Below are 24,272 nucleotides of genomic sequence, written 5' to 3'. Positions count from 1 at the left end.
GTAATCACGTAATGGTAAATTCCTTCTCTGTATTGCCTGAGAATTGAATGATACAAATAAATGTAAACACGTAATAGTAAATTCCCAATGTGCATTGTCTGAAAATTGATTGATGCATATTGATGTAAATACTTAATACTAAATTCCCACTGTGCATTGCCTGAAAATTGATTGATTCAAATGATTGTTATCAGGTAATGGTAAATTCCTTCTCTGTATTGCCTGAGAATTGAATGATACAAATAAATTTAAAGGTCCAATACTAAGGAAAGTGAACATTTTAATTTCTTTTAAAAAGCACAGAAACTATTTCATTTTATTGGAAAATGAAAGTTGGTATGTAGAAATTCGAAATAAATCGCAGGATATGTACAATTATTTTTCTGTGAAGTATGAAGAAAGTTAAAAAGACCTGGGGGGTCATTCTGTCAATTCATTGAAATTTCAACATAATACACATACATTTCTTTGAGTTCCAAAGACCTTCTGTAAATTTTGACCTGCAAATCTTCATTATTTAGTGTCTTGCAGAAGTCTATGCACTGGCTATGAAAAAAATTGCCAACTCACTTTCCCTTAGTAATGGACCTTTAAACACTTAATAGTGAATTCCCAATGTGCATTGTCTGAAAATTGATTGATGCAGATTAATGTAAATACTTAATACTAAATTCCCACTGTGCATTGCCTGAAAATTGATTGATTCAAATGATTGTAATCAGGTAATAGTAAATTCCTTCTCTGTATTGTCTGAGAATTGAATGATACAAATAAATGAAAAAACATAATAGTAAATTCCCACTGTGCATTGCCTGAAAATTGATTGATTGTAAATGCGTAGGCCTTATAGTAAATTCCTTTGGAAAATTTAAAGCAAATGCAATGAAAAACAGAGATGTCTGTTCGCAAGTAAGAAAAGTAATGAAAACGCAGTATATGGTTGTTACTTATTTTTTGCAAGATGTATGCATGTTATAGTAACAGTTTATATCTCGTATAGTGTTAAAATATGTATGGGAAAACCGGAAATACGCAAAAAATTTAAATAATTTATCTTTTGTAAAAATCAGTCTTAATTCGAGTATTTAATCTAAAGAAAACAGAAATATCAATACATACCCTTGATTTTAATGTTTTTTTCTTCTATTGCATATGAAGTCATTCACTAATACAGTAAAAAAAGAAAGAAAACGTTGTCTGAAGAAAAAAAGTTATGATAAAAAAATGTGCTATTTTTGTTATATATTTAAACGAGGAATTTTCTTAGAAATAAATAAAATCAAAAAAGTATTTCATATTGAATTTGGAATAAAAGAATATTTGCATCAATTATGTAATATCATTTGTACATAAGTAAAGAAACGAAAATTGTCAGTAATTTATTTTTTTATGAAATTCAGTACATAGTTTGCTTCTATTCGTGGTTCTTTTATTTGAATATCAATTTCTAATTCCTGTCGTAAAATCAGCAGGGGTGACATAAGATGAAAGAGTTGAATGTTGAAGATGTGTGTAAAATGTAAAAAAAAATCTGTCCGTAGAAAATAATTCTTGGAAATGTCCTACATATGACTGCATTTATGTCATTTTATCCTTGATTATAACTGAGAATGCGTATTTGTAAATGCCTCTACCTGTTTGAAGATAAAAGGTGTTCGCCGTAGCAAAGAGATAAACAGTTACTGGAATTTATTATTTATAAAATAATAGCAAAAAATATGTAAATGCGAAGAGATAATAATTTATGTTAACCTTGTTTTAAATTTAACACGATCGTCGTCAAATAATATTGTGTCATACAGTACATTCTAGTGACACGATTATTGACAAGCAAGGTGGACATGTTGACCAAGTTTGATGCGGAACATCATTGTAAAATGCTTTAGAATACTATAAAAACGGTGGCCATTTTTTTTCACACAGCTGTTTAGTGTCACGCTCATTCTCTTATAATATACACATGTTGACAGTTTGACATACAATGAGTTCCAGTCTCACGACCATGATAAAATAATATGTATATGCGAAGTATGTTCGTCTAGTGTCACGGCCATGATGAAGTCGTTTGAATACCCTTGATTTTTATGTTTTTTCTTCTTTTGCATATGAAGTCATTCACTAATACAGTAAAAAAAAGAGAAAGAAAACGTTGTCTGAAGAAAAAAAGTTATGATAAAAAAAAATGTGCTATTTTTGTTATATATTTAAACGAGGAATTTTCTTAGAAATAAAAAAAATCAAAAAAGTATTTCATATTGAATTTGGAATAAAAGAATATTTGCATCAATTATGTAATATCATTTGTACATAAGTAAAGAAACGAAAATTGTCAGTAATTTATTTTTTTATGAAATTCAGCACATAGTTTGCTTCTATTCATGGTTCTTTTATTTGAATATCAGTTTCTAATTCCTGTCGTGAAATGAGCATTGGTGACATAAGATGAAAAAGTTGAATGTTGAAGATGTGTGTAAAATGTAAAAAAAATCTGTCCGTAGAAAATAATTCTTGGAAATGTCCTACATATGACTGCATTTATGTCATTTTATCCTTGATTATAACTGAGAATGCGTATTTGTAAATGCCTCTACCTGTTTGACGATAAAAGGTGTTCGCCGTAGCAAAGAGATAAACAGTTACTGGAATTTATTATTTATAAAATAATAGCAAAAAATATGTAAATGCGAAGAGATAATAATTTATGTTAACCTTGTTTTAAATTTACCACATTCGTCGTCAAATAATATTGTGTCATACAGTACATTCTAGTGACACGATTATTGACAAGCAAGGTGGACATGTTGACAAAGTTTGATGCGGAACATCATTGTAAAATGCTATAGAATACTATAGACACGGTGGCCATTTTTTTCACACAGCTGTCTAGTGTCACGCTCATTCTCTTATAATATACACATGTTGACAGTTTGACATACAATGAGTTCCAGTCTCACGACCATGATAAAATAATATGTATATGCGGAGTATGTTCGTCTAGTGTCACGGCCATGATGAAGTAGTTTGAACATGGTGGTCATTTTTAATTCAGTACGTTCTAGCATGACTGTAATGGTCACTGACCACATGATCACTTAAGTAATATAGATAATGTTGCAATATGGTAAAGTAATACGAACAAGATATCCACTTGATAAACTGTACGTTCTAGTGTCACGATCATCGTCAAATAATGTGTGAACGGCGACCAATTGTAAAACTGGGCGTTCTAGTAGCAGTGGTGACCATTTTCCATACAGAACGTTCAAGTGTCACATCATGAATAATCTGTGTTTGTCCGCTTTGTATTTCCTAAATCCATTTTTATGAAACCAGGGTCAATGATCACCTCATCAAGACGTTGTGCAGAAACCACGAGTCAGCCATATGGGCTCAAGGTCAAGGTCACAACTCAAGGTCAAAGGTTTGAGCCTTCCATTTCTAGTCTGCTCTGTATCTCCTAGACCCCTTAAAGGATAATCACGAAACGTGGATCAAATAATCACCTCATCAAGACAATGTGCAAAACCCATAAGTTAGTCATTTCGGCTCAAGTTCAAGGTCACAACTCAAGGTTAATGGTTTGAGCATTACATTTCGTGTCCGCTTTGTATCTCCTAAACCCCTTGAAAAAATAATCATGAAACTTGAGTCAAATGATTACCTCATTAAGACAATTTGCAAAACCCGTGTGTCAGCAATGTCGGCTCAAGGTCAAGGTCACAACTCGAGGTCAAACGTTTGAGCCTTCAATTTTGTGTCCGCTCTATATCACTTACCCCCTTGAAACTTGGGTTAAATGATCACCTCATCAAGATAATGTACAGAACTTACGAATCAGCCATGTTGACTTTAGGTCAAGGTCACAAGTCAAGGTCAAATGTTTGAGCCTTCCATTTTGTGCCTGCTATGTATTTCCTAAACCCCTTGAAGTAATTTCAAGAAACGTGGGTCAAATGATTACCTCATCTATACAATGTGCAGAACTTACAAGTCAGCCATATCGGCTTAAGGTCAGGTCACAACTTAGGGTCAAATGTTTGACCTTTTTTCTGCTCGATATCTTCTAAACCCCTTGAAGGATCTTCATAACACTTGGGTTATTTGATCACCTCATCAAGACGATGTGCAGAACTTATGAGTCAGCCATGTTGGCTCATTGTCAAAGGTTTGAGCCTTTCATTATACGTCTGCTGTGTATGTTCTAAACCCCTTGACTGATTATGTCTCCCCCAAACAAAAAATAGAAAAATATTGTCCGGCTTTCACAGGTCAAACTGCTGGAAAGATTTCAACGAAACTTCACAGGAATGATCAGTACCAAGCCTAGTTGTGCATATCGCCGACACGTGTGGCTTCGCTGCACAAAATGGTCGCCAAAGCTTAAGGTATACGTAGGGGGAGACATATGTTTTTTTTTGTGAAAAAAAACCTTCTTGTTTTAATATGACTTGCTTGATTTTTGGTCATCGATTTTTTTTCTTTTGACTAACATATATAAAATATGTTTGTGTGAAAAAAAAATATATTAAACAAAAAATATACACTGGACCCGTGCCTGTGGAGAATTGTAGTCACACGATCATAAATAATTGTTGTGTGCATGGTGGCGACTTGTCATACAGAGAATTCTAGTGACACGATCATAGATAACTGTTGTTTGCATGGTGGTCACTTGCCATACAGAGCATTCTAGTGGTGACACCATCATAGATAATTGTTATGTACATGGTGGCCACTTGTCATACAGAGCATTAAAGTGACACGATCATAGATAATTGTTATGTACATGGTGGCCACTTGTCATACAGGGCGTTCTTGTGACACGATCATAGATAATTGTAGTGTGCACAGTTGCCACCTATCATACAGGGCGTTCTATTGCCATGAACACGGATAATTGTCGTGTGCATGGTGGCAATTTGTCAGACAACAACTTCTAGTGACACGGTCATAGATAAGTGTTGTGTGCATGGTGGCCACTTGTCATACAGAACATTCTAGTGACACAATCATAGATAATTGTTTTGTGCACGGTTGGCATTTGTCATACAGAACATTCTACTGACACGATCATAGATAATTGTTGTTTGCATGGTGACCACTTGTCATACAGAGCAATCTAGTGACACAATCATAGATAATTGTTGTGTGCGCGGTGGTCATTTGTCATACAGAGCCTTCTTGTGACACAAGCAATGATAACTGTTGTGTGCATGGTGGCCACCTGTCATACAGAGCATTCTAATGACACGATCATAGATTATTGCTGTGTGCATGGTGGCCATTTGTCATACAGAGCATTCTAGTAACACGATGATAGATTATTGTTTTGTGCGTGGTGGCAACTTATCATACAGAGCATTCTAGTGACACGATCATAGATTGTTATTGTGTGCATGGTGGACACTTGTCATACAGAACATTCTAGTGACACAATCATAGATAATTGTTATGTACATGTTGGCCATTTGTCATACAAAGCATTCTAGTGACACGATCATAGATAATTGCTGTGTGCATGGTGGCCACTTATCATATAGAGAATTCTAGTGACACAATCATAGATTATTGTTGTGTGCATGGTGGCCACTTGTCATACAGAGTATTCTAGTAACACGATCATAGATTATTGTTTTGTACATGGTGGCAACTTGTCATAAAGAGAATTCTAGTTACACGATCATAGATAACTGTTGTGTAGATGGTGGCCATTTGTCATACAGAGCATTCTACGATCATAGATAACTGTTGTGTGCATGATGGCCACTTGTCATACAGAGAATTCTAGTGACACAATCATAGATAATTGTTGTGTGCATGGTGGCCATTTGTCATACGACACGTTTTAGTGACACGATCATGGTCAAATGTCAAATGTCATGGTTGAAATAGTGGCCTCCTTTAATACAACACGTTCTAGTGATGCGATCATAGATAATTGTTGTATGCATGGTGGCCTTTTGTCATAAAGAGCTTTCTAGTGACACGATCAGGGATACCTGGTGTGTACATGGTGCCCACTTATATTACAAAACGTTCCAGTGACATGATCATAGATAACTGTTGTATGCATGGTGGCCGCTTGTTTTTCAGAGCATTCTAGTGCCACGATCATAGATTATTGTTGTGTGCATGGTGGCCACTTGTCATACAGAGTATTCTAGTGACACGATCATAGATAATTGCTTTGTGCGTGGTGGCCACTTGTCATACAGACTATTCTAGTAACACGATCATAGATTATTGTTTTGTACATGGCGGCCTCTTGTCATTCAGAGCATTCTAGTGACACGATCATAGATAATTGTTATGTGCATGGTGGCCACTTGTCATACAGAGAATTCTAGTGACACGATCCAAGATAACTGTTGTGTACATGGTGGCTACTTGTCATACAGAACATTCTAGTGACACGATCATAGATAACTGTTGTTTGCATGGTGGTCACTTGTCATACAGAGCATTCTAGTGGTGACACGATCATAGATAATTGTTATGTACATGGTGGCCACTTGTCATACAGGGCGTTCTGGTGACACGATCATAGATAATTGTTGTGTGCATGGTGGCCACTTGTCATACAGAATATTCTAGTGACACGGTCATTGATTGTTGTTGTGTGCATGGTGGACACTTGTCATACAGAACATTCTAGTGACACAAACATAGATATTTGTTATGTACATGGTGGCCATTTGTCATACAGAGCATTCTAGTGACACGATCATAGATAATTGCTGTGTGCATGGTGGCCACATGTCAGACAACAACTTCTAGTGACACGGTCATAGATAATTGCTGTGTGCATGGTGGCCACTTGTCATACAGAATATTCTAGTGACACGGTAATTGATTGCTGTTGTGTGCATGGTGGACACTTGTCATACAGAATATTCTAGTGACACAATCATAGATAATTGTTTTGTGCACAGTTGTCACCTATCATACAGGGCGTTCTAGTGCCATGAACATGGATACTTGTCGTGTGCATGGTGGCAACTTGTCAGACAACAACTTCTAGTGACACGGTCATAGATAATTGTTGTGTGCATGGTGGCCACTTGTCATACAGAATATTCTAGTGACACAATCATAGATAATTGTTTTGTGCACGGTTGGCATTTGTCATATAGAGCATTCTAGTGACACGATCATAGATAATTGTTGTGTGCACGGTGGTCATTTGTCATACAGAGCCTTCTTGTGACACAATCATAGATAACTGTTGTGTGCATGGTAGCCACTTGTATTACAGAGCATTCTAGTGACACGATCATAGATTATTGTTGTGTGCATGGTGGCCACTTTTCATACAGAGCATTCTAGTAACACGATCATAGATTATTGTTGTGTGCGTGTTGGCCACTTCTCATACAGAGCATTCTAGTGACACGGTCATTGATTGTTGTTGTGTGCATGGTGGACACTTGTCATACAGAACATTCTAGTGACACAAACATAGATATTTGTTATGTACATGGTAGCCATTTGTCATACAGAGCATTCTAGTAACACGATCATAGATAATTGCTGTGTGCATGGTGGCCACTTTTCATACAGAGAATTCTAGTGACACGATCATAGATTATTGTTGTGTGCATTGTGGGCACTTGTCATACAGAGTATTCTAGTAACACGATCATAGATTATTGTTTTGTACATGGCGGCCACTTGTCATACAGCTTGTCATACAGAGCATTCTACGATCATAGATAACTGTTGTGTGCATGGTGGCCACTTGTCATACAGAGAATTCTAGTGACACAATCATAGATAATTGTTGTGTGCATGGTGGCCACTTTTCATACAACACGTTCTAGTGACACGATCATGGTCAAATGTCAAATGTCATGGTTGAAATAGTGGCCTCTTGTAATACAACACGTTCTAGTAATACGATCATAAATAATTGTTGTATGCATGGTGGCCACTTGTCATAAAGAGCTTTCTAGTGATACGATCAGGGATATCTGGTGTGTACATGGTGGCCACTTGTATTACAGAACGTTCCAGTGACAAGATCATAGATAATTGTTGTATGTATGGTGGGCGCTTGTTATACAGAGCATTCTAGTGCCACGATCGTAGATTATTGTTGTGTGCATGGTGGCCACTTGTCATACAGAGCATTCTAGTGACACGATCATAGATAATTGTTGTGTGCGTGGTGGCCACTTGTCATACAGACAATTCTAGTGACACGATCATAGATAATTGTTGTGTGCATGGTAGCCACTTGTCATACAGAGCATTCTAGTAACACGATCATAGATTAAGTTTTTGTACATGGTGGCCACTTGTCATTCAGAGAATTCTAGTGACACGATCATAGATAACTATTGTGTAGATGGTGGCCACTTGTCATACAGAGCATTCAAGTGACACGATCATAGATAAATGTTGTGTGCATTGTGGCCACTTGTCATACAGAGAATTCTAGTGTCACGATCATAGATAACTGTTTTGTACATGGTGGCCACTTTTCATACAGAGAATTCTAGTGACACGATCATGGTTTACTGTTGTGTGCAGGGTGGCCACTGTCATACAGAGCATTGTAGTGACACGATCATAGATAATTATTGTGTGCATGGTGGCCACTTGTCACACTTAGCGTGATCATGGATAATTGTTTTGGCATGGTAGTCACTTGTCACACTTAGCGTGATCATGGGTAATTGTTTTGGCATGGTGGTCACCTGTCATACAGAGCATTCTAGTGACACGACCAGGGATAATTGTTGTGTGCATGGTGGCCACTTGTCATACAATACGATCGTGGTCAAATGATATGGTGGGAATGATAACCTCATGTCGTTCAAAGTGTTCTAGTGTGTCGATCCTGATCAATTAACGTGTGTAAGGTGGCCACTTTTTATACAAAGCGCTCTTTTATCACGATTGCGGTCAGTTAATATAAGCACGGTGGCCTATTGTTATACAGTTAGTTCTAGTCACTTGATCAGTTTCATGAAATAAACAGGAGCATGGTCGCTACATGTCATACAGATCGTCCAGATGTCCCGACCATCATCACATAATATGAGCACGGTCACCACTTGAACAGTACGTTACTCTAGTGGCATGGTTGCCACTTGTCATAAAGTTAGTCCTAGTGTCATTGTTATAGTCAAAGAATACAGGCATTATGGCCACTTGTTATGTACAAAGTAGTCACTTGTCACGCATTACAATCATATTCAAGCAAGTACGTAACATCCTCTTGTACTCTTCCATGCATAAGAAACTATCAATCTCATGTAGTGTGCATTATTCTAGAAACCTACAGTAATACATCCCTATTTTGCCATTTTTGATGCAATACCTCTGCTTTACAATTTGGTGATATAGGCAATTTTCTGAATTCATAAAATCGATTAATTATTGAGAACAGCACTTTTTTCACGTATCTAAATCAAGTTAATCGTCTTTTGTGTCATCATTTCTGATTGGTCAACGGTTTTTATTAGCTCACCTGAGCACTTTGTGCTCAGGGTGAGGTATTGTGATCGCTCACCGTCCGGCGTCCGTCCGTCCGTCCGTCCACACTTTCCTTTAAACAACATCTCCTCCTAAACCAACAGGCCAATTTTGATGAAACTTCACAGGGATGTTCCTTGGATGGTCCCCTTTAAAAATTATTCAAAGAATTGAGTTCCATACTGAACTCTGGTTGCCATGGCAACCGAAAGGAAAAACTTTAAAAATCTTCTTCTCAAAAACCAGAAGCCCTAGAGCTTAGATATTTGGTGTGAAGTATTGCCTAATGGACCTCTACCAAGTTTGTTCAAATCATGACCCCGGGGTCAAAATTGACCCCACCCCAGGGGTCACTTGATTTTACATAGGAAAATCTTAAAAAATCTTCTTCTCAAAACCCAGAAGCCCTAGAGCTTAGATATTTGACATGTAGCATTGCCTAGTGAACCTCTACTAAAGTTGTTCAAATCATGACCTTCGGTTCAAAATTGACCCCGCCCCAGGGGTCACTTGATTTTACATATGAAATTCTTCAAAAAATTTCTAAAAATAAACCAGAATGCCTAGAGCTTAGATATCTGACATCTAGCATTGCCTAGTGGACCTCTACAAAATTTGTTTAAATCATACCCCCAGGATAAAAATTGACCCCGCCCTAGGGGTCACTTGATTTTACATAGGAAAATCTTAAAAAATCTTCTTCTCAAAAGCCAAAAGCCCTAGAGCTTAGATATATGGTGTGAAGTATTGCCTAATGGACCTCTACCATGTTTGTTCAAATCATGACCCCGGGGTCAAAATTGACCCCGCCCCAGGGGTTACTTGATTGTACATAGGAAAATCTTAAAAAATCTTCTTCTCAAAAAGCATAAGCCCTGGAGCTTTGATATTTGACATGTGGCATTGCCTAGTGGTCCTCTACTAAAGTTGTTCAAATCATGACCCCGGGGTCAAAATTGACCCCGCCCCAGGGGTCACTTGATTTTACATAGGAAAATCTTGAAAAGAATTTCTAAATATAAACCAGAAGGCCTAGAGCTTAGATATTTGACATGTAGCATTGCCTAGTGGACTTCTACTAAATTTGTTCAAATCGTGACCCCGGGGTCAAAATTGACCCCGCCCTAGGGGTCACTTGATTTTACATATGAAAATCTTCAAAACAATTCTAAAAATAAACCAGAAGGCCTAGAGCTTACATATTTCACATGGCCTAGTTGACCTCTACAAAATTTGTTCAAATAATGACCCCCGTGGTCAAAGTTGACCCTGCCCCAGGGGTCACTTGATTTTACATATGAAAATCTTCAAAAAATTTCTAAAAATAAACCTGAAGGCCTGGATCTTAGATATTTGACATGTAGCATTGCCTAGTAGACTTCTACAAAAAAAGTTTCAAATCATGACCCCTGGGGTTAAATTGGCTACGCCCCATGGGGTTACTTAATTGTACATGGAAAAATCTTTAAAATTTTCTAAAAAAAACAGAAGGCCTAGAGCTTAGATATTTGACATGTAGCATTGCCAAGTGGACCTCTACAGAAATTGTTCAAATCTTGACCCCCCAGGGTCAAATTGACCCAGCCCCAGGGTTACTTGATTGTGTATAGGGAAATCTTCATATATTTGCCAAAAATAAACCAGAATGCCTAGATCTTGTTCAAGTAAGCAACTCTACTCAGGTGAGCGATATAGAGCCATCATGGCCCTCTTGTTATTTTTAAATCTATTGGTCTTTTTGTCATAATTATTGATAGGCTTATTCTTGTATATTATAATTCTATTTAGACAAATTTCTTCATTCTGTATTTTTTCTTGGTTGGATCACGTCGAAAGAATTTTTGAAAATACCCAAACCCGCCCGGCCCTTGGTGTTATTGAATAAAGTTCATAATTTTATGCAATATTTATATATCTAATTGTCTTTTGTTTGTTATTCATATGATTTCTGATAGTAATCGTTTAGTTGAATATTTATAATGATTACTGTCTTATTTATGTATATATTCAGTTTTCTTATAACGAATAGGTTTATTTTGTAGTTGACAGTAGTCAGCAGTGAATGATAACTAACCTTTTATATGAAAAATGAACTACTCTGACTCATTTGGTTAGTTTGCATATGTATGTTGTGTTATTGTTAAAACGTGATCTATATGTACCCTAATAAATATTTATCATTAAAAATTGGCCTTTTTCCTTCTTAGAAATAAAAAAGAGTGATCATTTAATTTAAAACCGTCTGGTTCTATAACACCTGCACATTTTCATTCTATGACATAATGACATCTGTTAATGTTGGGATTTTGTGCAATGGTTCAAATGTTTTTTCTGCATTATTATATACCATTAAAAGGTGAAATATGAGTTTTACTGTAAGTAAGTTCACTGAAACATCTGTGTCTCTGATGTAATGTTAAGTCATGTTCAGATAAATATATTTGTCTTATCTTATTATCATTTTAGGTATGAAAATAAGCTTTGTAGTATTAAATTATACCAAAAGCAGTTACATGTATGTCTCCATCATTATCTTACTTACACCGTTATATGTATCACAGACACTTGACCAGCACTTGGAAACTATTTGAGGCAAGAATAGTTGTAACCTGTTGTCACAGGTTTAACGGTTATCTGAAAATCATATTATATTCAAAGAGTTAGTGTTAATCAGTCGATTGTCAAGTGCTTTTTCTAAATGGACAAACTTCAACAATCTTCTCTAAAACATATATGGAACGTCAAAATATGTAAGAGTTTTTCTGCTATCTATCTTTTTTTGTCTGACGCTGGATGGATATTGAACATTTGCGCAAAGTAATTTTACTTTTGTTCATTTTATATAGAATCTACATAACTGCAACAGCGCGGCTAATAAAATCTGCAATAACACTCTTGGAGGACACAGTTGTGTATGTCAACAAGGGTTCAATGAAAACAACGACGGAAGTTGCACACGAAGTAAGGTTTACATATGCATCGATTTCATGGTTTTTATTATCTCATATTAAGAGGGTAATGAAACATATATATTTTTGCAAGCCGGACATATTCTTGTTTCATTTTTTATTGGCCGGTGCTAGAAAAACTCGGCTTACACCCAGTGGTGTGAGATAACTCTCGTTCTGTAATTTATTAATAAATGCTTTATTATGATAAAACAGTGGTGCTTAAAAGGAAAGCATTTGTTTCTTTTTTATTTTATTATTTCATTATTTGAGGAATACAATATGCAAGGAAAGCAATCCGTCACTAGTAAGAAGGTGCGGATGGAAATATCTGGTTTTCATGGTAGCTTTTGCGTAAACTCGTTACCGCCTAAACAGTTACCCTCTTGTTTAGTCAGATATTTCGATACGCACTTACAACCAGTGAAAGATTCCCGTATACTCGTACTTATATTCTAATTCAGTTTTATCTATAATAGCACGTTTCTGCAGTAGATGTAGTACGCGTGTTCATATTAATAATTTTATTGAATAACCTATTGATTGTCCAAAATAAATACGCTTTCGTCTTTAATTGAAGACATATAATGCTCGAATGTAACAGATCGTTTGAGATTTCACACATCTACATTTGTAGCAAAATTTTTATACACAGTAATAAGCGTCCGCAAAATCCACATGTTTAAAGATTTCATGTTAAATTTACAAGTGAATTCAAACAAATACGGACGAATTATGCGAAAATAACAATGTTCTGAGTATTGCAATTCAGTTCCGTACGTTTTCATGCCTGTACGAGTATATAATCTCGAAGTCCATATTTCAATTTAAGTGTTGACTTATTCAGTGAAGGCAAGAATTCTTCATGAAAAGGGAAAATATCAGAAGTCCTAAAATATCATCGTCCCTTTTCGGCAAATTTCACATTGCTTTATAATTGACAACGGTACACTTTGGAATGAAGTCATGTGTTATTCTTACTGAGTTTTGGGCTTTTATTCGGCGCAGCCGTATAAAGCTCGTTTTCATGACCTACATAAAAGACTTTGCCACTTGACTAAATTGGCAAATCAGATAGCTTGATAACGTATCATAGGTATTATAGGTATAAGAGAGATTTAACAATCTTGCTAAATGAACGAAACTGTTCAATTTTGTCACTCTGTGCCTTCTGCAACGCTGAATGAAATGACAAAGCGTTAATCCTGAATGACACTGTTTACAATTTTAAAGGTATGTGTCGGTCAGTAAGCACGTATATTGAAAAGTCTAACTAGATATAAATTGTATCCCGTTTAAATTCTTTTTCTTTAAAGAAAGAGCTGTGTATGGTAGTGTAACTAATACTAACTGCATGTATAATTAACAAGTATTGTTTTCAAGTGCAATCCATATAAGTCTACCAGGCAGAGAAGGGTTTTAGTGGCAATGTTTTTGTCTTGTGTGGAGTTTAGTACAACCCTTTTTATACAAGATTACCAATATTTTAAAAAATGTTTCCTGTTTCCAAGTAAAATTTTTGCACTGGTCTCTCATGGCTTCTCGTGTAATATTGTAAGCCCAGGTCTCCTGTGTCGTCTAATGTAATATTTTTGGCATATATCTCCTGTGTCTTGCCATGTAATAGGGGATGAAAATCCCCGAGACGGTAACGTCCGTATATAGTTATTCGTCTTTGTTGTTTGCATATACTGAGGCAATTTTTTCGATGTTTTCCGGTTCCGGTTTACGTACACGTCGCAGACTGGTTGTCTGCATGAACATCCGAGCACCCCGAATCAGTCACAGAAATTCGTAAACCGCGCCAACATGGTTCTTTTACTTCCTTTTCGTAATGAAAACTGTACGGAAAACTGTACATGCAACTGAAAAAACACTTTTAATACAGTAAGGAAGTGTAAAGGCCGTCAAGTTTCTGCTTGGAGTGCAAAAACAAACAAAAAATCCTAAAGCTAGTGCGAGAACGCGGTGAATGACGTCATCGTCACGGCTTCCCGTAAATTTTGCGAAGAATGATATTCGCTGAAAGAGGTATGATGACACTAAATGTAAACTGTTAGAGCGAAATTTCACTCAAGTTCTTTTGATTGTTGAATATTTCGTTGTAAGTGGATATATAAAAGATAAATCCCCATGCTAGGCAGTGCCTTAATTCATATTATTGACAGGTCTTCCAGGTCTTTTCAGGTAGTATTGTAGTCACAGGTTTCCTAGGACTTGTCATGTAATATATTGGAACATTTTTCCCAGGTCTTGTTAGGCAATTGGTTGTCACAGGTCTCCGAATTCCTGTCAGGACAGAATTCTTATCACTTTCATTCGTAAATGATTTTCGGTCATTTTCAGTATGGACGTCGCCATTTTGGAAACTCTACCTAATGTTAGGATAATACGCCTTTTGTCATTGGTTAGAATTTTAATATACTCTATTTTTATTGGTTAGTGGATTTAATTCGTTTGAGAACTTGTTTATGTGATAATTAACCAATCAATTGTAATATGGTGAACCTCTGACACAATATTGTATAGGTCGGTTAGATACTGCACCTTTAAGGTCAGAATAATAAAAGTGTAGCCTTGGCAAATAAATCTGGACTTAGTCCAGTGCAATAAACGATCATCGTTAACCTTAATGCGGCCACACATATATATATGATATCTTCTACACTAATATAAAATATAATTCTTTAAATATCTCTTAAATATAATTCCTTAATTTCTGTCTAGTATAGCAGGAGCGTTTGAAAAGTAGTGGCAGCAGTGGCGGGCTATCCAAAAACTGACAATGTGAGACCTTTAAAGTACTCTCCTCCTGACTGTACACACTTTTACAGGCAAAAACCCACTCAGAAAATGCATTTTTACTGTTTATGCACTGGTATAGAGCTCTTCCAACTGCGCTGCGCGTTTCAAAGCGGCACCCCGTCAAGCATTATTTAATGTATGGGTTCAACCAAAAAATACAAGGGGAGAGGTCAGGACTATATGGTGCGTATGGTAAAACCTCAATATAATTCTCCTTGAGGTATTCCTGTATTACGGCTGAACGATTAGCCGGGGCGTTGTCATGTAGCAACTTGATGCCACGCGCCCCTGTCCTTGGGCGCATTGCTGTGTAGTGGTTGAGAACAGCAGAGATGACATTTACCTTGTAAAGTGTACCAGTAACACCTCTATGTTCAGGGACAGGGACTCGAGCCACAATTCTATCTGAGTCAAAGAACAGGACCTGACGTTTCTGTTTCACCGAGCAATAACGGGCCTCTCGTTATTTTCAGCTACCCGCATTTTATTATTTTCTTTATTGTCAGGCTTAAAAATGGACAGCCACGTCTCGTCACCTGTAACAATTTTTTAATATGCCTAGATTCCTTGTTTTTATATTTGACGAGCAGGGCGGAAGCTTTTTCTACCCTCTCCCTCTTTTGTTCAGGGGACAATAAATGCGGTAACTAGCGTGCACAAACGTTACACAGGTTTAGCCTTTCTTTTAAAATCAGAAAAAAACACTGACGAATTAAAGCCAGATATTTCCCTTATCTGCTCCACTGTGCATCTTGCATCTTTCTCGATTACTACTTTCACATCACCAGAGGGCGCCCAGGATGGGTCTTATATTTGTTGCTAGTTCTCTCCTTTTAAAGAGAGATACTCATCGGGCAAAAGTACTGTATGATAGCGCACTGTCCCCGTACACTTTGTCCAAGTCGGCTTTAATTTCCGATGCTCGGATGCAAAGCAGTCCGCGTATCTAACAATACGCCATCTGCTCATCGCGAAAATTAAAGCTATATTCAGCCATTTTTTTCAGCCAGTATGATACACTTCAGGTATTTCAACTGCTAATTGAATGTGCTTATGTATGTGATTCCAATGCTATTTCCGGTCATTTGGACAGAAAAATCAATACTCTTTCCATTGATATGCCACACTAGTGGGTGCACGTGCAAATGGTGAAAATACTGGACTGTTGCCACTACTTTTAAAATGCTCCTTGTATTAGTGTTAGTATAATTGAATATATTCAAAATAAAATTATAAGTCACAATAAATTTCTTAGTTGTTTAGTAACAGTGTCCAACAGTCAGTCCCACTGAGTAATACAGGTGTGTTTATGGTTATCCGTCCGTCTGTCCGTCATACTCCAAGAATTGTGATCACTCACTGTCCGTCTGTTCGAGAACCTGAGAACTTGGGGCCGCTATTACGGTTGTCACTTGTCTCCCGAGTCTTGTCATGTTATATTAACGGTCTTGTCATGTAATATTACTGGAGCATTTCTCCTGGGTCTTGTCATGTAATTTTATAAGAATATTTATTCCGGGTCTTGTCATGTATATTATTGGAACATTCCTCATGGGCCTTGTCATGTAATATTGTTGACATATGTCTCAATTGGTCTTCCTGTGTGATATTGTTGCCAGAGGTCTCTGGGGTCAAGCCAAATAATACTGTTCACACAGGTGTCACTTGTTGGCAAAGGTCTAATCATGTTATATTGCTGGCACAGGTCTCCCGTGTGTTGTCACGTAATATTATTGAAATAGGTTTCCTTGGTCTTTTCATATAATATTATTGGAACATTCCTCCCGGGCTTTGCCAGGTAATATTGTTGACACAGAGTCCTGTCATGCAATATTGTTGAAACTGATATCATTCGTTTTTTTCACGTTATATTGTTGGCACAGGTCTTCCAGGCCTTGTTATGTAGTACTATCGGCACAGGTCTCCCGACCCTTGTCATGTAATATTGTTGACACGGGACTCAGTTGATCTTCCCATGTTATAGTGCTGGCACAGGTTTCCAAGGTCGCCTGGGTCTTGTCATGCAATATTCTTGCACAGGCCTCCTGGACCTTTTCATGCAATACTGAGGGCACAGGTCTCCATATTCATGCACAGGTTTCCTGTGCCTTGTCATGAAAAATTGATGGCCAGGTCGCCTGGATCTTGTCATGTTATGTTCTTGCAAAGGTCTCTCGTCTCTTCTCAGGTAATAGCGATGCCACAGGTCCCTCGGGTCTTGTCGTGTAATATGCTGGTCTCCTGGGCCTTGTCACGTAATATTTTTGGCACAGGTCCACTGGGCCCTGCCATGCAATATTCTTGCACAGGTCTGCTGGGCCTTGTCACGTAATATTTTTGGCACAGGTCCACTGGGTACTGCCATGCAATATTCTTGCACAGGTCTGCTGGACCTTGTCATGTAATAGTGTTGGCACAGGTGGCCTGGTTCTTGTCATGTAATATTGTTGGCACATGCTTTCTTGATCATGGCAAGATATATTGTTGGTTCATGACTTATGTGTCTTGTCATGTATATTGTTTGCATATATTTCTCCTGAATCTAGTCATGTTATATTGTTGTTTCAAGAATCTTGGGTCTTGTCATGCACATTTCTCACAGATGTCATAAATACTATTTACCGTACCATGTATTACTTCCAGGGCCTCCAGCAGAAGTGATCCTAGGAGGTAAGACTGCATCTTATGTTTTACTTTTAATGTTAGGGACATATAAGTATAATATATTAGAGTATGCGAGTTGCCAAGTTTGAAATGGCCAATTGCTTGCACACTGTATTTTTGAAAAATATATCCGCATCAAGTGTAGACAGCAAACCATCTTAACTCAAGAGAGATAGCAAAGACATACGGATAGTGCGGTTTTGAGTTCATATATATACTCCGTAACGATGTGATACGTGGTATTTTGTTCGAAATCATTTGTCTTATAATTCTGATTCATGTAGAGAAGCTGGCAGTTACTTGTGGAGAAGAAGACATTACTGGGACAGTGTCCATGAACTCTAGTTAACTGCATGACGTAAAATATACCGGATACCTAAAATACTGTTGAATAAGACGCTTCACCGTGAATGTTAATCGATGACCTTATCAACGGTAGCGCCCAGACAGTTTTAGGCTCATGCTTCGAAGCTGCCAACCTCAAAATAATGTTCCGATTTCAGTTCCTCAATATCTTTCCTGTAAATTAAATGTAACATAAATTTTATTACATTTTTTTTTGAGTTGATTATTGAAGTACATGTATAATAAAATCGTAATTCTGGTGAAAAATATAGAATGTTTTCAACTGGTGTGTGCTGACAAAATGGATGAAACATGAAGTAAAAGGATCAGTGTCTTTCTCCCGTGAACGCCATACTGAATTTCATATCTATTTTCAACCGTGAATACGCCACTAGTTTAACTATTGCATATTGTGTTCAGTTGTTAGGAAAAAATATTGATATTTCACTGAAGTAAAAACTATTCTTGATAAGATAGGAACTGGATAGATAAATAATAAGCTATATTGTAAAACAATGTACATTTCTTCAGAATGTTTACACTCATTAATTTTAAGTTGTAATTAAATGCAACGTTGGTAATAATAACAAAGCAATTATCACATCAAAAGTCGCTCAATTTGCATCACCATTTTGAAATAACTAGAATGTTGTGTTATTTCCGAAAGATCAAAATAATTTATTCATATATTTCTTTCTTTCAACAGTTGGTGAATTTCCCGTGACAATAGTTATAAGAATTAATATACCTCGTCCTTGTCCAAATTTAAGGAATCCTAGTGTGTACCGGTCAGAAGAAAGCAGAATAATTAAGCTGGTATGTATATAGTTTTAATTATACACATGTTGGCATTATACACTGGTTGAATGACTTACCTCCTTGGCCGACTTTAAAACTCTTAATAGTGGAGGATGGCACTCTAAACCACTTGTTTTCCTTTTTTGTCTATATGTATCCGCCATCTTGGATTGGGGGAATGAAATTTCAGGATGGGACTCATATGAACGAAACGGCATCACGTAAGTATGCTTATCCGTCATTTCCAGATTTGACTGCAAGATGTTTTGTTTAAGGAGGCATGTGTTGCAGATACTCAGGTAAGGAGATATGTAAAGAAATGTGTAAAGATTTTTTTGAACGCCATATACTTTACAGAGATGAATTTCATATGAAATGTCAGATTTTTTTGATTTTTTTTTAAAAATTCAGTTGTCTTTAACTGCTTAGTAGCCTGATCAGCGTTATAACTTAAAAATTGTGTACAACTGATACAATACAATAAACTAGAACGTCTTATGTAAGTCAATAAGCCTTAGCTCCCTCTCTACTAAAACACGTACACTTCGGACTCAGTACTACAGATTGACAGGTGGAATGGCCCTAGTTGGCGTTGCTTCAATTCATTATCATCACGGAAATGCTGACTTTCCTAGTAAACTAGCCGTGACACTATGATTCTTGTACCAAGCTGGTCTAACGACACCTAGTTATAGCTCCAACAACTTTTATTCAGTATGAGTTATTGATGAAATGAAGTATCAGAGATGCGATGTGTTCCCTTCTACAACTTACCGTCAAATGACAATATATTTTAATCAGTCAGTAGTCAGTAATAAACACGTATGTGAAAACTCATTAAAAGCATAGTATTTTGACAAGTTAAAAGTTGTCTCTCTGGACCATTACATCAGGCTATATTGTACATATATATTGATCTTACACAGAGCTGTATTGTACATACACTTTGTGATCACAATATTAACACATAATTATAGAAATGATAATACCAAAATGGCATTAGTTTCTTTACTAAACCTGATACGAAATGAAATAGAAATGTTTTTAAATTATTAAATTGTTCATACAGCATAAACCGTGACGTGAACTCTCCTAGATATATTCACCAAATGAAATTAAACTCCAGATCTCAGAGACCTAATATATTTCACTACCTATCTAAAAGATAACCAGTTAGGAAGCAGGGGTTTTAGCATTTCCTGCAATTTAAGCCTGACAACAGACCAAAAGCAAAGGTAAATTTTATGATGTCCGCTATAATTGTTGATAATTTCGTGTGAGTTGTATGATGGAGAGCCTCTCTGAACATTTTGCGCATAGTTTGGTATACTTTATGATTTTCCACGAGTCATCACATGAAATATATTTAGCTTTGGACACACAAGGTTAGTTGAAGCAAGTCGGTGAACTTAGGGCAAGCTAAACATTGATGCGGCTCAAACCTATTCATTACCTTGGACGTTATTTCAAGGCCTCCGGGTTAACCTCAGAAAAGTTTGAATATATTTTTCAGCCTGTGTTATTTACATGTTTTAGAGTTCTCCTGCATAATGTGCATATTGATTGTGCATGCAGTAAAAGCAGCACTAACTGTCTTGTACCTTTTTGAGGTGTCTAGCCAAAGCTGCATAAGGCTGCATTGAGGGTTTTAATTCACAATATCATACTGTAGTTGTAATAAAAGCATACACATTTATATATACACAAATATTACTTTCACAAGTAGCTGCATTTTCTCTTTAAAAGTCAATAACTGACAGTGGACAATTTTGAGAAAAACATAACTCTAAAATCAATTACATGTGTATTATTGTTTGTTAAATAAATGCTAAATGTCACATTCATGTTCAAAATACTGACACCTGCCTTCATAAAATGTTGTATATGGCAAAGTAAGTTTCTTCTTGGCTATTATAGCATTCATGGTCCAATTGTTTCCTTGGATCAATTTACAACTTCATCTGAAATAAGAACAGTACAAAAACTATGAGTATAAGGAAATTAATATTACCTTAGGAATTTCTATGGAATCTTGACAAATCTGAATTTATGTATTTTAAAACTAATCTCTTCATTTAATCAAGTTTATTTATAATTAGGCATTACAAGTATTCCTGTAGGTCTACTGCACATGGATAAGTTGAGGTACAAATGTAGTTGAAAAAATTATGCATGACATGAAAAATGATTAATATACCATTTATTATAAAAATCTGGTGTAGATTTAATATATGTTATTATCATTCAACGTGTATTTGTTGATATTTTAGTGCATGGCCATGCTTTATTCAGACCCTTGTCAGCTATCCCTCGGTATCCTTGTGATACAGCGTCCGCTTTGAGTGCAGGAGGTCGTGGGTTCGATCCTTGGCCGCGTCATACCAAAGACATAAAAAATGGTACTAGTAGCTTCCTCGCTTGGCGCTTAGCATTAAGAGGTTAGTACTAGGTCAGCCCGATGTCAGTATAATGTGATTAGGTGGGGTATCATGTCACGTGTTTACTACCGTCATTTATATGACTGAGAAATTATTGAAAAGGACGTTAAACCCGAACACACAGAGCCTTCTTTGGCTTACTTAGAGGTCACATTTTATTTTCAGATATAAATATTATTTAAATAGGAAATAATATGAAAAAAGGCTCTGCCTCAATCGGGAATAGATTCGACTTCAACTCATTCTAATGACAGCACGGAAGGACATATCTTTTTAAGGCGATAGTATAAAAAATATCTCATTCGGTATATCGCATGTTACCGTAGACGGATCGTTTCCTTATCAAGTAAAAGGTACATTTTGGAATAAAAACAACACTGCCCATATTTATACTGATATGCAAGACGTTGCGGTTCGAACAAGTTATGTGGACGTTTATTAGGCACAAGGAAAAAGCGTATTCTTCCAAAAAATCCGAAGTCAGACGCTCTGTGCACGTGCCCTAAAAACTTTTTTTTTAATTCGATAGTATATATCTCATTCGGTATATAGCATGTTACCGCAGAGGGGTAGAACCCGATTTTGTCTCTTCGAAATTTCGAGATAGTAACTCGCAATTTCTAGTTAGTAAGTCGAAATTTCGAGTTACGTTAGTCGAAATTTTGAATTACTAAGTCGAAAATTCCGAGTTAATATCTCGACACTGCAAATTAAGTATCTCGAAATTTTTAGTAAGTATCTCGAAATTTCGAAATTTCGAGTTAATAAATAAAACGCACCCGGCACTAATGCTCTTTCGTATAAAGCCGCATTAGCTCTAGTGGTTTTAGTTTGTACATTAGTCAGTAGTGTACATGTATTTACAACTATGCTATGCAGCGATGTTGTATTGCGAAATGTCACGGGTCAGAGATATAACAAAGAAACATATAGGTAGGAGGGTAGACTGGCTGTACTCATCAGTATTACCTTGCGCTGAGTTAAATCGCTAAACTGTAGGGACTTTTAAGTGGTAGTACGTTCATGGCATGCAGACGACTGATTATCAACCTTGTTTTTGGACTCGTTGCAAAATAATTATTATCACATGTTTGACGTCGCGGGATTGAAATAAAGCCCTGTAATAAAAATGATAATACGCTAATTATTTCTATAGTTGAAGAAAATAGAATTTTTGATGTTTCAGCAGAAAAAGCTAACATGTGATAAAATAATATGAAAAGACACTCTATATACATGTACAAATAAACTTGCACTTGCCGTGGGTCCTACCAGAGCAATATGACATGTCAAATATTTCAAACATGTCCGAGGCCATTTGACAGCACATTCGTGTATACATATCAGGGAAATAATCCAAATTTGTGCTACTCCTCATAAAATAAACAAACATGTTTGTAAACATGGACGGTTCCAAACTGAAGGGGATCCATGCTCAAAAATAATGACAAAATACAATACATATCGCATATCCGTAGCCATGACCAACCTATAAACCGGGCCAGTCTATTTTATAAGTACAACAATACTGTTGACCCATTTAAACGAGGAGTACTTAATTCCATATGCGATCATACTGTGGTGAATTATATTTATATGCATAATGTATCGTATGCAGATTTAAGCATAAATTTAACGTTATGAAAAAAGTACTGAAATTCACGTTTTATTCTGTCAGTTAGTTTGTGACATGTCTGATTTTTATGTGTATTGCCCTTGTAATGAGATTATGGATTTTTGTCGTAAATGCACATGTATATGTCAAATTAATGATGAAATGATGATGTCTATATGAAAAAGAGGAGAAAATAAGAATTATCTGAAATGGTCGACACGAACAGACCTTTTCATCAAAACTATTTGCAAATTGAATGCTCACAGGAAGTAGATATCTTATTTAGGTAAGGTGTGGTCACAATTTCAGACAAGATAGCGTGTAGTAGCTGTCGATTTTCTTTAAAAAAAAACATGACCTTAAAAGATTTGTTTCTTTCTTTCGTCCGGACTTTAAGGTAAACGTTGGCGTTTATTTTTCAAGGTATATACTTTAAAAGAGAGCTCAATTATTTCCAATTGGTGTCTCATTTATCACAAATGTGTAACTCTTCAGTAAAATTTCGCAAAAAAGTTGTAAAGACAAGCACTAAAATGTTGATTTTTGGCTATAGAATGTACCTTAAAAACACCCCACGGACGAGATATTTTAGCATTATTGTACAACACAATAGGTATTGAAATTTTAGCAGGTCGGAAACTTCACCTGCACTTAGAGACATTCTCTTGATATAAACGTTGTCTCTCATTCGAAAGACAAAATGTTTTCCGATCGAAATACACAAATTAGCTTCAGCAATGAAAATCGTTGATAGAATAATATTATTAAAACATTTTAAAATGCGCAAATTTATTTCATAGATAGAAAAATGTTTTTATTTCATCAAATTTTCAAAATCCAACTCATTTGGGAATTTGATATAAACATTATAGTTCGCAAGCAAAATTTTATGAAAAAGTGTTACTTGTAAAATTTATTTAAAATACCAAGTTGTTAAAATGAATTAATTTTATTACTGTAATAAAATCATGAGAATGTCTCTCAATCCAGGTGAAGTCTCCGACCTGTTTATTACCAGTATATCCTTTCCGCAGCCTTAACGTACTAAAACGTATTAGCGTCTGATGGCCCTTTCACGCTTCCGTAGAAAGAACATTTGTTACACGAAACTTATTTTGAAAATATTTCTGAAATGTCTAGGTTTGCAGCTCTCAAATACGGTTATATCTTACATCTGAG

At 36.2% G+C, this 24,272-nt stretch overlaps 1 protein-coding gene across 1 annotated transcript in view; it reads left to right on the top strand.

Moving 5' to 3' along the window:
* The window catches only part of LOC123546912 (DE-cadherin-like), a 230,305-nt gene that overhangs the window by 175,063 nt on the left and 30,970 nt on the right, over positions 1–24,272 (top strand). The window contains exons 22-24 of the mRNA XM_053551286.1: positions 12,327–12,441; positions 17,877–17,903; positions 18,949–19,058. Of these exons, the coding sequence (XP_053407261.1) occupies positions 12,327–12,441; positions 17,877–17,903; positions 18,949–19,058 (252 nt within the window). The remainder of the gene's footprint in view (positions 1–12,326; positions 12,442–17,876; positions 17,904–18,948; positions 19,059–24,272) is intronic.

This window comes from Mercenaria mercenaria, chromosome 9 (genome assembly GCF_021730395.1).
Source record: "Mercenaria mercenaria strain notata chromosome 9, MADL_Memer_1, whole genome shotgun sequence".
NCBI classification, from domain to species: Eukaryota; Metazoa; Mollusca; class Bivalvia; order Venerida; family Veneridae; genus Mercenaria; species Mercenaria mercenaria.
Note: the sequence above shows the minus strand (reverse complement) of the source record. Positions and strands in the feature narration are given on the sequence as shown.